Here is a 15,859-nt window from a genome sequence, read left to right on the forward strand (position 1 = left end):
TGATACCTCAATTTCAAGCGCAATCCACTCTAAAATATTAGTTAGCGTTTTATCAGATCATTTTCCTATAAAACTCACAATAAAAACACTAGTAATGCAAAATTAGGAAAACCTACTGAAAATTGAATACATCTCTTTGAAAAGACAATAAGTTTAAAAATAGAGTTAATGCAGTATTAATTAAATAGTCAAATAAAATTGAATGATTATAAAATTCTCGAGTTGTGGGATGAATGTAAATTGAAACTAGAAACTAGGGCTATACACAGAAGTAAAATGTCAAAACAAGAGCAACAAGCTAAAGAATAAGAAAAACTTGAGCAACATAATATAATTCTTACAAATTTGAACAACTTCGTAGATATCACCTCTATGCATACTAAAAGGGAGCTAGCAATAAAGATAAAAAATTAAAGATACAAAGTCCAAAAATGTCAAATGAATAGAGTAAAAGGTAGCATTATAGGATAAAGAATTAAATGGGTAGAGGAAGGAGAAAAGCCTAATTCTTATTTTTTAAATCCAGAACATCCTAGGGAAAAAATGGACAAAATTGAAAAAAGACAATGGTGATTCAGTTTATGATATAAAAGAAATTCAATAGAAAATTGAAATGTTTTATTCCAAATTGTATCAAAAGAAGACAGTGAAAAAAAATGAACAGAAAAACCTCTCAAGCAATTATAATGCTAGATTAACTAAAAGCAAAAAATGGATTAGAGACTGATATTCAGGAAATGGAGATAAAAAAAATGTGCTCATGGAAATGAAAGATGATAAATCACCAGGGTCCGACGGAATTCCCAAAGAATTTTAGATAGTTTTTTAGAATAGGTTAAAAAAAATTTTACAAAGTGTGATTCGGACAACTTTCAATATAAGAGGAGCATCGCTACCCACGAGAAAAGCCATAATCACACTGCTGTTTAAAAATGGAGAAGAACACTGCATTAAAAATAGGTGCCCTATTTCTTTGCTAAATGTCAATTATAAGATCATATCGAATATTATAGCAAATCGTTTAAAGAGTGTCATTGGGTATCTTAATCACATTGATCAAACTGGTTTCGTTCCCAAAACGGAAATATCTGAAAACGCGATGTTTATTAGAGATACAATTTCATAGCCAATAAAGAAGATAAACCTTCATTACCGGTGTCGCAAGATATTTCATTCAACATTCCAACAGTGTATTTGATACAGATTCTTTTAAAAATTAATTCCTTGAATTTCCAATAAGAAACATATATAGCCTACCTCAATTTTATAAGGAAATGATAACACACTTCAGGAAATTAAATTTGGTAAGAACTATTCTATCGCACAATTTTCATGATATTTGTAGGGAATAAATCTGGCACAATTCTAGTCTTTCAATTTATCATACCTATTTGATTACAAAGAATGGATTAGAAATGGTATCATAACACTTGAGGACATATTCCATGTGAAACATTCGCAACTGGCGTTACGAATAGATAACAATACTTCTAGTAATATACATGGAATTCAAAACAGAGTAGAACTCTCAAATCAACCAAACATATGATCTTTTTTCCTGAAAGAAATTGGAATATTAAATCCAAAACTAAGTATACATATATTTATTCAAGATTTAATATCTTGATGTGGAAAAAGGTAGTACTAAATCAAAGATTTCTCAATAATTTTGGAATTGAATATTCAAAAGTATCCTGGAATTAAATTTGGTATTACGATTTACCAAGAGAAACGCAAGACGTTTGTTGTAAAGTGGCAACTTTAGCTTTACCAGTTGGTAATCTATTTAAAACAGTGGGTCAATGATGAAGATATGAGATGTGTTTTATGTGATGAAAATACGAGTGAAACAGTGTATCAGTTATTATTTAAAAGTCATTTTACAAAATGTTTTTGGACTTGGTGCCAACTTGATCGAACCTATAAAAAATTGTACGTCTTTTATTAGACAATATTGACAACGAATAATGTATATTTTTAACTGGAATTGATAAACAGTGCATCTGGCTAAATCGAGATGATGTGAAGTATGGTAATTTGGAAAAAAAAATCAAATCAATTTGAGAATGCAGTTGCAGAATTAATTGTTTTCAATCATACGAAGAAGAGATATACATGCAAACTATTGTTAGATCATTGCTTAAGAAACCTGTCTAACTGAACTAAAATACCCCAAACATATCTCCACTATTTATAACAATATTTAAATATTAATATATACTATTCATTACTTATCGATTTTAATCGGTAAGTATGCTGATAGGTATTTGTCTGTCTGTCTGTTTTTCTGTCTGTCTGTTAGATGTACGCGATATCTCACGGAAGCAAGATTGAATCTGCTCTAGATTTTGCATGTGCATTCATCATATGTCGGACCAGAAGCCTATTGATTTTGGATGAATTATGTCGTATAATTAGCGAGTCATTAATTAATTAGTGATGGGACACAAGGTGTCACTATGGAATAAGAACGCTGTTTTGGGGGATCCCCTAACTTTCGATCGATAAGTCTTCAGTCTCTGACCGATATTCTCGTTCGAATATTGAAACGTTGCATCCGTTTGAACTTTTATGTTGGTTGGGTTGAATGTCACCCCTTCAGCTGATCAAAAATGATCGTTAAGTTATCTAATTAGTGTGAATGTTTTTCTATTTCATTCATACCGTATTATAAAATAAATTATATAATTACTTAAATGTGCTGAACAAATGGGACATAATGAATTATTTGACTGATGGATATATTGAATTACTGTACTTCAATAGACTACATTTATGAACCTCGAATCAACGATTATATGTGATAAATAACATTCTTTTCTTCGCATGTGATATTTGACATAAAACATATGGGTGGTAAAAAATATGAATAATTCAAATTCGACAAAAATATGAAGAATAAAAAATAAAGTAATAAAAAAGGTCGTGGAGAGTGTACGTAGAGAGGAGATCGTTCAGTTGAGAGCTGGACGGGCGGACGAGGGTGGAAAAGAAGCGGCGAGCCAGGCAGAGTAGAAAAAATGAGACAGATGATCGACATCAAGAGGTCGGCAAAGTCGCAAGTCACACAGAGAAACCTAGTAGAAGACAGTCAAGGAAGAGTAGACTGACGGACGAAAGATATGGCGAAGCAATCGGTGTAGAATGGCCGAGTAAAGTGGGGGAGATCATTTGGGAGCTCTGCAAGGTCGCCAGCAAGACTGTGCAGTCAAGAGGAAAAGATGGACTTAGGAGAGCCGTTGTAAAGTAAGCAGTGAGACTGAGATATTGTCGAGAGGGGCAAAACTACGAGTAAGAGCTAGGACAGATGAAAAGGGTGGAAAACAGACCGAACGTCAGCGAAGGCTGTCAGTAGATAAATAATTCGATAATTATAAATTATTTTCGGTACATTGGAGGGAGGATATTTTAACTGGTTTTTACGGCCCGATCCGGTGAATAATTTAAAGAAAATCCCGGGATTTTAGAAAATGCAGTTTTTTCATTAGCAATGGACAATTTCTTTGCCTGTTATTATGCTGATTAAATACATAAATACATATTTGAACATCGTTGGAATAGTATGGTGGCCCATCGTTGTCACGTGTAAAATTTAAAAAAAAAATGAAAATATAAAATGAAAAAGCAAAAATAAAAAAATAGTTGTGAAAAAACGTAAAAATAATTGAAAAAAAAGAAATAAAAAACAATTGAAATTAAAAAAAAAATTGAAAAATAAAACAAACAAAAAAAAATTGAAAAAAAATTAAAATTACAAAAAAAAATTAAAAAAAATTGAAAAAAAAAAAAAAAATTGAAAAAAAAATTGGATAAAAAGAAAATAAAAAGGTTGACAACGATGGTCCGCCTCGTGGCCCATCGTTGTCACGCGTTTTTATTTTTGGAAAATTTGATGCTGCTTGGGACCAACGTTGTCAGGCCTAATCCTACACGCACAAATGTGTTTCCTGGGTTTCTAACTCACTACTGATTTTCATAAGCAATATCCAATAAATTCAACATGAAAATGTTCTGGAATTCTCCATGCTACAAGTTCAACCACAAGCAATATATTTATAATAATGATAAGAGAATATAGAATTGGATACGAAAATTGGTTTTTACGTGTAGAAGGTAATTTAATTGGAAAATGGTGCTTAACTGCTCAGACACTCGTGCGATGCCGGTACGGTACCGTCTGACCGTACCGGTACCCATGCAATCACTTGTGAAAGAATGGGAGATACGGATAGTCTCGTAGAATATAGTCTACTGAAACACTCTCTGCGCCTGCCTCATACCGTACAGCCGTAACTTACCGATCCAGACAAATGATAAATCGCCCGTGCTCAACCATTTATTTCAATCCATACCTCGACTCACTATATTCTATTAGGATCGAGGTATGGATTGAAATAAATGGTTGGCACGGGCGATTTGTCATTTGTCTGGATAGGTACGTTACGGCTGTACGGTATGGGGCAGGCGCAGAGAGTGTTTCAGTAGTCTATATTCTACTAGACTATCCGTATCTCCCATTCTTTCATGAGTGATTGTATGGTTAACGGTACGGTCAGACGCAAAGCGACTATAACCGACTACCGGTATTTGGTAAGACGGTACGGTACCGGCATCGCGAGTGTCCAGACAACTGAGTAGTTAAGCAGCATTCTCCAATTAAATTACCTATGCACGTAAAAACAAATTTTCCGAATTTTCGTATTCAATTCTATATTCTCTTATCATTATTATAAATATATTACTTCTTGTTGAACTTGTAGCATGGAGAATTTATAGAACATTTTCATATTGAATATTGCTCAAGAAAATCAGTAGTGAGTTTGAAACCCAGGGAACACATTTGTGCGCGTAGGATTATGCCTGACAACGTTGGTCCCAAGCAGAAGCAAATTTTCTAAGAATAAAAACGCGTGACAACGATGGGCCACGAGGCGGACCCTCGTTGTCAACCTTTTTATTTTCTTTTTATTCAATTTTTTTTTTTTTTTTTCAATTTTTTTTTTTTTTTTTTTTGTTTTTATTTATTTTTTTTTTTTTAATTTTAATTTTTTTTTTCATTTTTTTTTTAATTATTTTTATGTTTTTTCACAAAATTTTTTTTATTTTCGGTTTTTTATTTCATTTTTTATTTTCAATTTTACGCGTGACAACGACGGGCCACCATAGAATAGGGCTTCAACATTTACAACAGCCTCGATGTATTTTTAGATCATGTGTGTACTCAGATCATATGTGACCAGACTACTCTACCAGAGACAAAATGACCATCAAGTTAATAGATTTACACCCGAATTTTTGACAGATACCAAAGTCAAAACAATGAAATCGATGATTACAACAATCCTTGAAAAAAATGAAAGTTATAGCGTCCTAGTGGTATCTACCAAATTTACGTATTGAATATATATTTGAAATCGATTAGTTAATTAGTTGTGAAAAAAATTGATTCTTCCCAACAAGGGAAAATTTGAACTAGCAAAACGATTTATATTTCTTGTTCACTAGACGATACAATATTATGTTTCACGGCAGAACCATTTGTTCTTTTCCTGAAAAAAAAACATATATCTTTCACGTATTTCATTGGGTCTTTTTCATTAAGCTATCGTTAATCATTGTTGTTCATTTACTTTTATATTGTCACGGACCATAGTGTTCTAAATTTTTTATGTTTATGTACTGTACTGTTTTGCATATTTTTTTGCTGGGTCGAGTATTTTGTTAACATTCAAATTTGTATTATGAGACTCTATTTGGGGACTTGTTAGACATCCTGAATCTTTTGAAACACATTTAGTTTTTATCAGTGTATATAGCGGATTTTGAGAGAGATAGATTTAAAAGTCGAATAATTTAGTTCTATGATATTCGATAATACACTTTTCCGCAACATTTGGCATTTCAAGAAGAAACAATTACTTGTCATAACCAGGGATGTCCAATTCGAATATCGCGACCTTCGAATATCGTTTTCCGTGTTTATAAGAATACCGAATATCGCGCACGCTTCCTATCCTATAAAACAATTAATTCTCGTGTAAAGGGAGAATTGTTAGCTTAAGGACGTCGACGGACTAAATGACACTCACGCTGACAATAAACAGTCAGAATTTATATATATATATATAACAAAAAATAGACGTGTCAAAAATGCGTGTGCTGTTAACGACTTTGACTTTACTGTAGAATTTAAAACATTACACTAGGCGCATACTTTTTTATGTGCTTGCCAAAATACACCACAATTCATAGGCGCGAATACTGTCAATTCGTAGGTGTGAGTACTGTATGTTAATTAAGTTTATTTTGTAAGAAGCAGGAAAACCACTTATTTCAATCACATAACACATGTCATTTTTATATATAGCTGCTTTACAGTAATATTATTAATAATCTTAATTCCTATGTCCCTGGATTTTAAAAAAGTGAATCAAATTTATGTGAAGGATTTTAGAATGTATCAAGTATTCGGTTACGGCCATCCCTGGCCATGATAGATAATTTTACTTTGTAAAATGTCACGCTTTATGCTTTTTAAATGATTAATTTAAAATGATCATTAACGAGAAGACAACAACAAGCTTACTAACAACAACAAGAATTTGAAAAAAAAGAAACGATCTATATACTACGTGTCCAATTAAAACATGTTACTAATACCATCTCGGCTGGGTTACAAGTACAAATTAGATATTGCATTCATACATATGTTTTTATGCAAGAAATGTATTTCAAATGAAGTTATCAGATTTAGGTTGCTGACATATATCACAGATAGGTTTTGACTGAATCCTGGTCAGATACACAGATAGGGTCTTGCCACTGTGATGATAATAATGTCAGTAGACCCAAGATTACGGATTGTTTATTTATCGATACAGCAACTCTACACTTAAAACCTAAAAGGCAGCAGACATCACCAAAAAGCTGTCGACAGTCCATGCAGCGGCCGAGGAAGAGAGCAAGAGATATATTTTCTCACGCACTTGTAATAGATGGTCGTACATATTTGGATTGACAGTTTAACACAGCATCTAATAAGGGTCAGCATAATAGTATATTAACATAAAATATATATACAGAACAAGAAAACGGACACTATGGTCCGTGACACATGTTTTGTGTTCACTATAGCGGTGGTTCTTCCCAATGCGAACTACTGTATTTCCCGGCGAATAAGTCTACCCGGTAAATAGGACAAGGCCCCATTTTAGGACTGAAAATGGGTTTTTCTTTTTGCATATAACCTTCCGATAAGACGGACACTGAAATCGGGATCTCAAATTACCATGCAACGGCTTCTGAGCGGTAGAGGTGTTTGCGCATTCGTTAAAGTAACCCATAATGACTTTTATTGTAGCGTAATATTCAATCTATGACAACTACGGGAATTCAAACCGTCGTTCAATTTTAATTTATTTGTGCTCGACGTAACACGGCGATCTGTGAACATAATAATGTGAGATAAACTGCCTGATTATATTTAGTTTTGATACATATTATTGCGATCGCCATTATAAAAATCCCAAGATCTGCTATAAAATCCCGGGAAGTACAATTTAATTAGCGACAATAAATACACATATAAAGTGTATATATTAAACATACCTATATATTCATTAACTCGAAATCTTCAGAAACGAAATGTGTTGCTAACATTAATTAAATTATGATCAATATAATCTGCGATTGCGATAATATAAATAGTATCTCTGCTTCAAATACCAACGCAATCCGTGGACATAAACATAATATACGATTATAATATTATGTTGCTTTGATACGTATTTTATTCTAAGAATATCACCGTGAGAAAAAACCTTAAGTCAGCGATAATATCCCCTAGGGTAGAATTTATTTCAAAAATTGAATTAAATATACTTTACATTAATTATTATATATTATAGTCGGTCAGGATCCGTCGGTAGTTGTGGAACACAAAATGTTTTTTCGATTTGCAATGTCAAAAATCATAATCACGGGCATAATCTGTCGCGGGCCATCCTAAAATAAAACTTGAATGGTGTTTTCCGTTTTTTAGTATTTTATAATGCCGCTTCACAATCAAGAAAATCTGTGTTACGTAATCACTTCTTAGCATCTTGTCACACATGATTAGGTAATAACTCGTTTCTTACAAAAAGCCCCCCCCTCCCTCCCCCCCAAAAAAAATCAGGCCAAAAATTTGGGTCTAGGAAAGCGTCTTATTCGCCGGAAAATACCGTATAATAATACTTCTATGGAAATTTGATATGACATGTTAGCCTCATATTTGCATGATTTCCGATAGACTACTCGCGCTTTTTTGTTCCGTGAGGGATTATTGGTTACAATTACAACTGATTTCTTTGGTTTTGTATTCGATAAAAGGTTTAATTTTGGGAGATTATCTTTCGTGCTCATTCCAAAATGTTTCGATTTTTTTTTTGTGTATTATCGATATATTGTTTATCTTTTTTTCTGTAAACTTTAAATAGGTAAGAAAGCCAATGCCATATATTGTGATTTACATCATTTGAACTATAATCAGCAATAAATTGATTTCGCCTTGTTTTTCACATAGTTTTACGCATACTGTTCAAAGCATCGAATCAAACAAATTTGATAAATTGTAAAAAAAGAACGAACTCATTCTCCGCCCTCAGATAAATATAAAAATCGGTGCTCCCGAAGTATGCGAACCAAGATGGCGGACATCGGAACGTAACATGGGTAACAGGTTAGGGTTAGGCGATACTTTTTTTCCAATTTTCCTTATTTTAGTACTATTATCAGTTCGAAGACTAGCCAAGAGCCCCTCGTAGTATTTATACCTGAAATTATGGCCTAACCCTAACCTAGTACACATATTACATTCCAATGTCCGCCATCTTGGTTCGCACACTTCAGGAGCCCCAAAAAATCTTAGCCTAAGTGCTGCGGTCGGTTTCACGTATTGTAGGTAATCGTGGAGTTCTGGGTGGTCCGAGGTTGTCGGCTCCGGGGGCCACAAAATTATTATTTTTGCATTGTTCGCGAGCCACAATAGTGCTAAGAATAGGTAAACAGTGCAATACAAAACAAACGCTTTTATTGTGCAAACACATTGATCAGTATTTGTCATTTTTCAAGTTAAAATCACCGAAAAACTTACTAAAACCTGCAAAAGAGTCTTTCTATATCTACATTTAGTGTAAGATTTGATGAGGTACAGGATAGTAATTACAAAATTTTCTGACATATAGGCAGCTTTTTTGTAATAGCCTACTCCCTACTGTTTAGGCTGGTTGCAAAAAAACACCCGTCAGGAATTGTATTGTTACGCCATAACATTATAATTTAGTTATCAAGCATAACCAACCTAAGCTAATAGAATCCTCATTCGATTTTTAGTTTTCTATGATGCCAAAATTGTTATAATATATTCCCTACCAAAAAGATAGTAAGCCAGATAACAATTTAGACTGCCAAGCACATCATTCGACTGCGATACTTGCCTCAGCTAGCCATAACACTAGTGCTAGTCAATTCAGTGACATAACAATATTTCAATAGATTTTTCTGTTTAACTTTATGACGAAACAACACCAAATGCGAATTTTTTGATTACTCTCCAAATGCGACCCGCATGCAACTTCGATAGTTGCCTCAGCTTGCTATAATACTAGACAATTCAGTGACATTAGTGATGTAACAATATTTCAAAAGATTTTTTCTGGTTGATTTTATGACGAAACAGCACCAAATGCGAATATTTGATTACTCTCCAAATGCGACGCGGGCCATATGTGGCCCGTGTGCATGAGTTTGGACCACCCTGGTGTAGTTCATCTACTATTGAAATCCAACTTCTTACGTCCAAGAGCCGTGAGTAGAAGTTAAAAAATTATAATTATTAAAAAAAATAGACCCTTCGTACTTGAGAATTTTTTTTTCTAAAACCGAAATTTCTTGTTAAAGCGGAACTTCGGAGCGAATCAATTGTTTACAGTTCTTGGGAATATTTGAGGTCGTTTATATGATAAATTATTTATCGAAGCATGAAGTGTCCCAATCAAGTGTGAAATGGGGATAAATTGTATTAAAACTGGACGGTCATGGTGATATGGCCCGGAGCTGTTAAACCTAATTATGCTCGCCGTAAAATCGAGTCTTAGCAGTTCTAATTTTTGGAAAACTTAAATGAACTGGTTTTATAGTATTATTTTTGGTAAAATTAGCCATTTTGGGTAAATTTTTTGTTAAAATGACCAAATCATCCTCCAAGACTAACAGAAGAAATATCTTCGCGATGTTCATTTTATACGGCACGCCGATCACTGAAAGTAATCCATTAAAAGAGAGAATCCGACCAGATTTGCAGCATAAGGCTGTATCGCTACATGTTCCGCTGCATACTGCGATTTGCTTCAGATGAGAAGTTATACATTACCTCGCCTACGCAAATCGATACAAAACTGTTCTTGACAATCATCAACGAAGTTTGTGGTATGTACTTTTCTATAATGATTAAACATTAACTCAGCGCTCACAAAAACTCCTATACCACTGAAATAAGACCCAAGATGTGGAAGGCATCTTTCAACCGACATGTTCTCATCGAAACAAAATGACATTTGCTTTTACCCAAAACCACATAAATTTCACACTGGGTATTGTACACTGCTCAGAGATTTTATTCAGGTGGTCGCTCAAAGAGAAAAACTTATTATTACTTTAACATCACTGTTAAATGAATCGCATACGATTAAGCATAATAGGCTAAGTTAGGATAAAAAAAGTAACAACATTAAACAGGACAAACAGGGAGGACATTTTAGGGCATATGCCAGTGGACATAAAACGATTTGTGACACCCAGCAACCTCCGATACTAGACGTAGCTGGATACATAACATTTAATTACTGTATTTCTATGAAGTATATTAAATTTCCTCTATCCAGTATTTGCCCTATATTTAATTTGAAATAGGCATGCAGCTATTGTTCATGATTTAAACTTCAAATTCCAGACCAAGTCCAAGTTGATGACCACCAGAGTTGAAATTCTTGCCATCAATTAGACTTGAAAGTGTCAATTTAACACCTGAAATGAAAAAGCAAATAATTAGCACAAAACTAGTATAACTATGAGATATAATGAAAGCCATTCCCAAAGAAGAGTTGGCTAAACCACAAACCAAAATTTGCCATCTTACCAAACACGACTTGCCAACTGTGTTGGTACAGATTGACAGACCAGTTAAGTGAACCTATACTGAACTAATACTGTATATAATATAAGTAAAATTGGTGGACTGCATTAAATGATAGCAACATACCTTCCCTAAGCTTGTGTGTCCAACCAAGTCCTACTTGTCCGGCGTTGTTCACTTTAGCCTGTAAAGAAACGCAATTATTAAAAGCATTGTAGTCTAAGTTGGGCAAGCCAACAATGGGTTCTTGTCTGTATTATAAAATCCAGAATAAAATAAACACTTACATTAATAGTTGCATCTTTGTCCCAGTTGTATTTGGCGGCAACTCCAAATCGGGTACTGCTTTGTCCAGACGTCCATGATAACTGAACGCCAGTCGATAAATCTTTGTTCACAGATTGGAAAATAGATCCAGCAAATTCGGATCCATCATTGCTATAAAAAAAAATTTACTTATATAAGTCATATAAAACCAATATCAACGAACATATATAACGATTGAAAATTTTTCTAGCTAAAATCTTTTGCTTCATATGATTTTAGGATAGCCTCAAATGGTGACTGCATGTCTAGCAAAACAAGGCCAATTAAAACATCGAACTCAGTGGTAACTTATTCAGTATAAAGAAAATAAATTTTATTAATAGATTTCATGAAATATTACAAGAAAATGATTTAGTTCTCAGACAAATGCCTCGTGTTCTGTCTTCACAGTAATACACATCAGACTCGTCATCAATTAATCATCATTGAACCAAAAACTGTCGGATATAAGACAGGAAATCAATAATTAACCAAATGAAGGAATTACAATGCCCAACGAAAGGTAATGCAAAATCATGGAGCACAACATATTTACTTATAAATGTGTGTTTTTAAAATTAAAAAGATTCCTGGTCCTCCTACTTACGCTGTAGTAAGAAGTTGGAAATCTGATCCAGTGTATCCGAGGGCAAAATTACTTTTGGTCAACTTTGATTTTGAAGTATCAAATGCAAATTGATAACCACCTAACCATCCTTCATACCTGTAAATAAGAAAAAACTGAATTACACATATGCCTGAAATTTGGCAAAAATGTAATGAAACAAAAAACTTTTGAAAATCGCTCATTTTCAAAATATATAACTAAGTTTAGTCGCCAATATTAGATAGTTTTACATTCCAGAATTAGTTTTTGATCAATTCGAAAACTTTACGAAGGAACTGAATATACAAAAACATACCCAACGACTGAAGAACCCTGTAGTGTAGGTCCAGCGAAGTTAAAATCTGTATCAAGGTTCATGTGCAAGTAATCACGTTTATATGCAGTCTTCAGGCACCCTGATTTTTTCCTAAATAAATTAATTTGGTCAGATTATTCACTCACGCTTCTGGTATGAAGAAGACTATTGGAAACCAAGTAACTAAGAATATACTGGATGACAATATAATAAAGAAAATTTGAAGTTCTCATACAAATGCCTCGTATTTAGTCATCAGTAATACATCAGACTCGTCATCAAACGATAATCACAGAACTTCATAAAAATTAACTAACAGTTGGGGTTACGTGAAACTAACTACTTTATCTTACTATAAATTTGTTACAAGAATATGCAGTTCATTTAGGCAAGCTTGAACTACTGAGCAATGCAAGAAACTGCATAATCTGCAATGATTATCTGTTCACAATGGTATTTCAAATTTAATGAACAACACTCCCAAACTACTAAATATATACAGAAACTTCAGAGAACAACAAATCAAATGACTGACATACCCTGTGGGAGGTGAAAATGAAGTGCAAAAAGTGATTTTTAAACCAGTAGCTAGTTGGTCTTCAATTGCAACTTCTGTTCCCAATGTGTTATCTGTTGACCATTTTTCTGTGAATGTAAGTCCTTGTGCTGGTCTTTTATATTTAGTTTCTAAAGTTCCTCCAATCTTTCCACTGGCATGGGCAGATGATCCTTTAGTTGTGAATTCCTGTAAAGATTTGATTGGACTTTGAGAAAATAACCTGTTTTTGACGAATATTTGCTCAAAGTAGAGTGACAAGAAAATAAACGCTATAACAGTAAGTAGGCTCTCAGACAAATGCCTCGTTTCTGTCAGCATTGTAATACACGTCTGACTCGTCATCAATAATCATCACGGAACCCAAAATCCTGCAATTATGCTTCCAAGTCTAGTTGTTGTTTAGTTCCAAATTTACTACACCTTAACAGTTGTACATTACAGAAATTTCCAAGAGTAAACTCTAATTAAACATATTCTTTACAAATATATCAAGAAAATTACCACTCCAGATGATGATTTGGTCTTCAGGTCAACTTTGGCAAATCCATAATCTGTTAAACAAAGATTTAATTTTATATAATATGTTGACATCGAGCAACAATTCTATTAATGATCATTCATGAAAATGCCACATAAATGTAGAACATTGCTTAATTAAACATTTATATTGATGATGAGACTTTAGTAGACTTGTTAATGTTATGTTAATACAGATATATGTAATAAACTTACTGTAGCCTTTGTCAAAAAGATCTCTGGCTGACTTTCCAAGATCACCATATGTTGGAGGGACTTTTGACATTTTGTTTTCAAATTAGATAATTTATACAATAAATAAGAACTGGTAAAATAATAGTATGCTTGTATTTCTAGAATAGAATTCGGACTATCAATCCAGTATCCAACAGTCAACTACGATTTGTACTAATCAAAGAAGTTTGCCTTCCTGCTGATAAGTTTTAAATAGACTAGTGATGCACATGTGCTAGATAAAAAAAAATAGACTGAAAGACTACTGATCCAGATCACAACAAATTTTACAAAAGTACGATAATTGTGACCCTAGGTTCATAATAAAGGCATGATTACAGGATTAAGAGAAAAATTATTAAACAGGATTACTGTTTAATAACAGGATTACCGGTACTGTACTTAATGACAAATGTCGTATACAATAATCTTTAAACGGTCTGACAGATCAGCAGACAGAAATAAAAGAGCAATCTTTCCAAATTCAGAAATTAACCATTTTCAAATACCTGCGAACATGAATACTGAAATATTGATACTGTGATATGGCTTTGCAGTGCCTGGGATGGCCACCACTGATTATTTTCAACTTTGGAAAGATTCTTATCTATTTTCAAATTTGTTGATTGCATCCACTTTCTGACTTTTCAGTCATTGGTCTACACTCAGACAATGACTGAATGCTGGAATGAGTCCACATCAGCATTTACAGCAGGCACTGTAACGGTAGTGTGCTATGCGTAAATCTACATGTAGACTTCTTCTGTACTTGGCATCACGTACTCTACATTCTGACATTGTCAGTTATCCGACAATCTGCCAAAGAAAATAACCCAAATGACAGTGCCCGACTGCATCTTTTGAATTCAGGCTACTGAACTTCAATGCACAGGCTGACAGGCGATCAGGGATCAGCTGCGTTAAACTACAATATTTAGAGTTGATCAGGCGTGATTGAATGCCGCATGAAAATCATACACGTATTCCAACAAAATACAACTTATACAAAAACACCACGCCACCGTGCCCTAACTCACATCGCACAAGCTGGCAGCTCGTTGCTCGTTCGCTCACTTCTCATCGTGATCTTCAAGTGTAGGTGACCGTCGCTCACTTATTTATTGGGTCTGTCGAAGGCTTCCCGCAGGGGTGAGAGAAAAAAAGAAACAAAGAGTAGACGAGTATTTCGGAACGATGGCGAAACCAGTCTGCATGGCAGACTGTTTGCAAGCTGCGCATTGGCTCCAGGCAGATGTTTAATTCCTCCCCGATATAAGCTGTCTGCAGCACAAAAGAAGCACCAAACTGTTCGTATACGGAGATTATTATGCTCCAACCCGGACGATCGTGACTAAGACAGGATCACCCAGCGGCTAAGTATCTTTCGTTATTGGATCAGATGAATGTAGTCTATGGGGTAAATTCTGTCGGAGATTCTCATCTGCATGGGGTCTTCTCTTGTTCCAGTATATTACCTATGCGGACTTGTAGGGATCATTGCCGCTTCGTTCGAACGTTTCCTTCATTTTTTTATCACTTTCTCGGTCATAGCCTATGAGCTTTAGAAATGAAATGTCAACGAATATTTGAAGGTATTTCCATCCATCTTGCGGTTATGGGATGCGAATTGTCAACAACAACAAAGACGAATACAGCAGTTGAAGCCTGTCACACCGATGGTGTAGCAACGGGCCCAAACATTTTGAATAGAGGTATGTATTGCCATAATTTGCCTTCGAGTGTAAACAGGCTTCTTTGTTGCCAAACACATCTGCATTTCATCTTTTGCATAAAGTTTTTAATTCCTTCCTGAACATCCATATTCACGGAGCCGCGAACTTGCAAATGATTTCGTTGGCTTTGGTCATTGAATAGAACTTGTGAGCGGAGAGCCCGGACTTTCCCAGGCTGCTTGGAGCAAACTGTGACAGGTGATTCTCTGACCCCGAGGCAATAAACCCGTACTGATTTAGGCATACTTCTGCTGAATAATAATAGAGTAGCGTTGGTTGATTATTTATCAGCAGAAAATAATCATACGAGGCACAACTGCTTTGTTGTTGATCGGAAAAGCGTAATTACTCGTATATACCACGGCACGCGGTTTGAGAACCACTGCTATGGGGGGGGGGGGGGTAGTGGTATTTA

At 34.5% G+C, this 15,859-nt stretch overlaps 1 protein-coding gene across 1 annotated transcript; it reads right to left on the reverse strand.

Moving 5' to 3' along the window:
* Positions 1–10,634: 10,634 nt before the first annotated feature.
* Positions 10,635–13,809, reverse strand: LOC120347347 (non-selective voltage-gated ion channel VDAC2-like). The gene is made up of 8 exons (XM_039417275.2): positions 13,694–13,809; positions 13,463–13,512; positions 12,942–13,147; positions 12,403–12,513; positions 12,087–12,203; positions 11,461–11,611; positions 11,300–11,357; positions 10,635–11,064 (listed from the first exon to the last, which is right to left on the reverse strand). Exons 1-8 carry the CDS (start codon positions 13,761–13,763, stop codon positions 10,973–10,975), a joined length of 855 nt encoding a protein of 284 aa, XP_039273209.1. The 5' UTR covers positions 13,764–13,809; the 3' UTR covers positions 10,635–10,972.
* Positions 13,810–15,859: the final 2,050 nt, after the last annotated feature.

Source organism: Styela clava, chromosome 11 (genome assembly GCF_964204865.1).
Source record: "Styela clava chromosome 11, kaStyClav1.hap1.2, whole genome shotgun sequence".
In the NCBI taxonomy this organism is placed as follows: Eukaryota; Metazoa; Chordata; class Ascidiacea; order Stolidobranchia; family Styelidae; genus Styela; species Styela clava.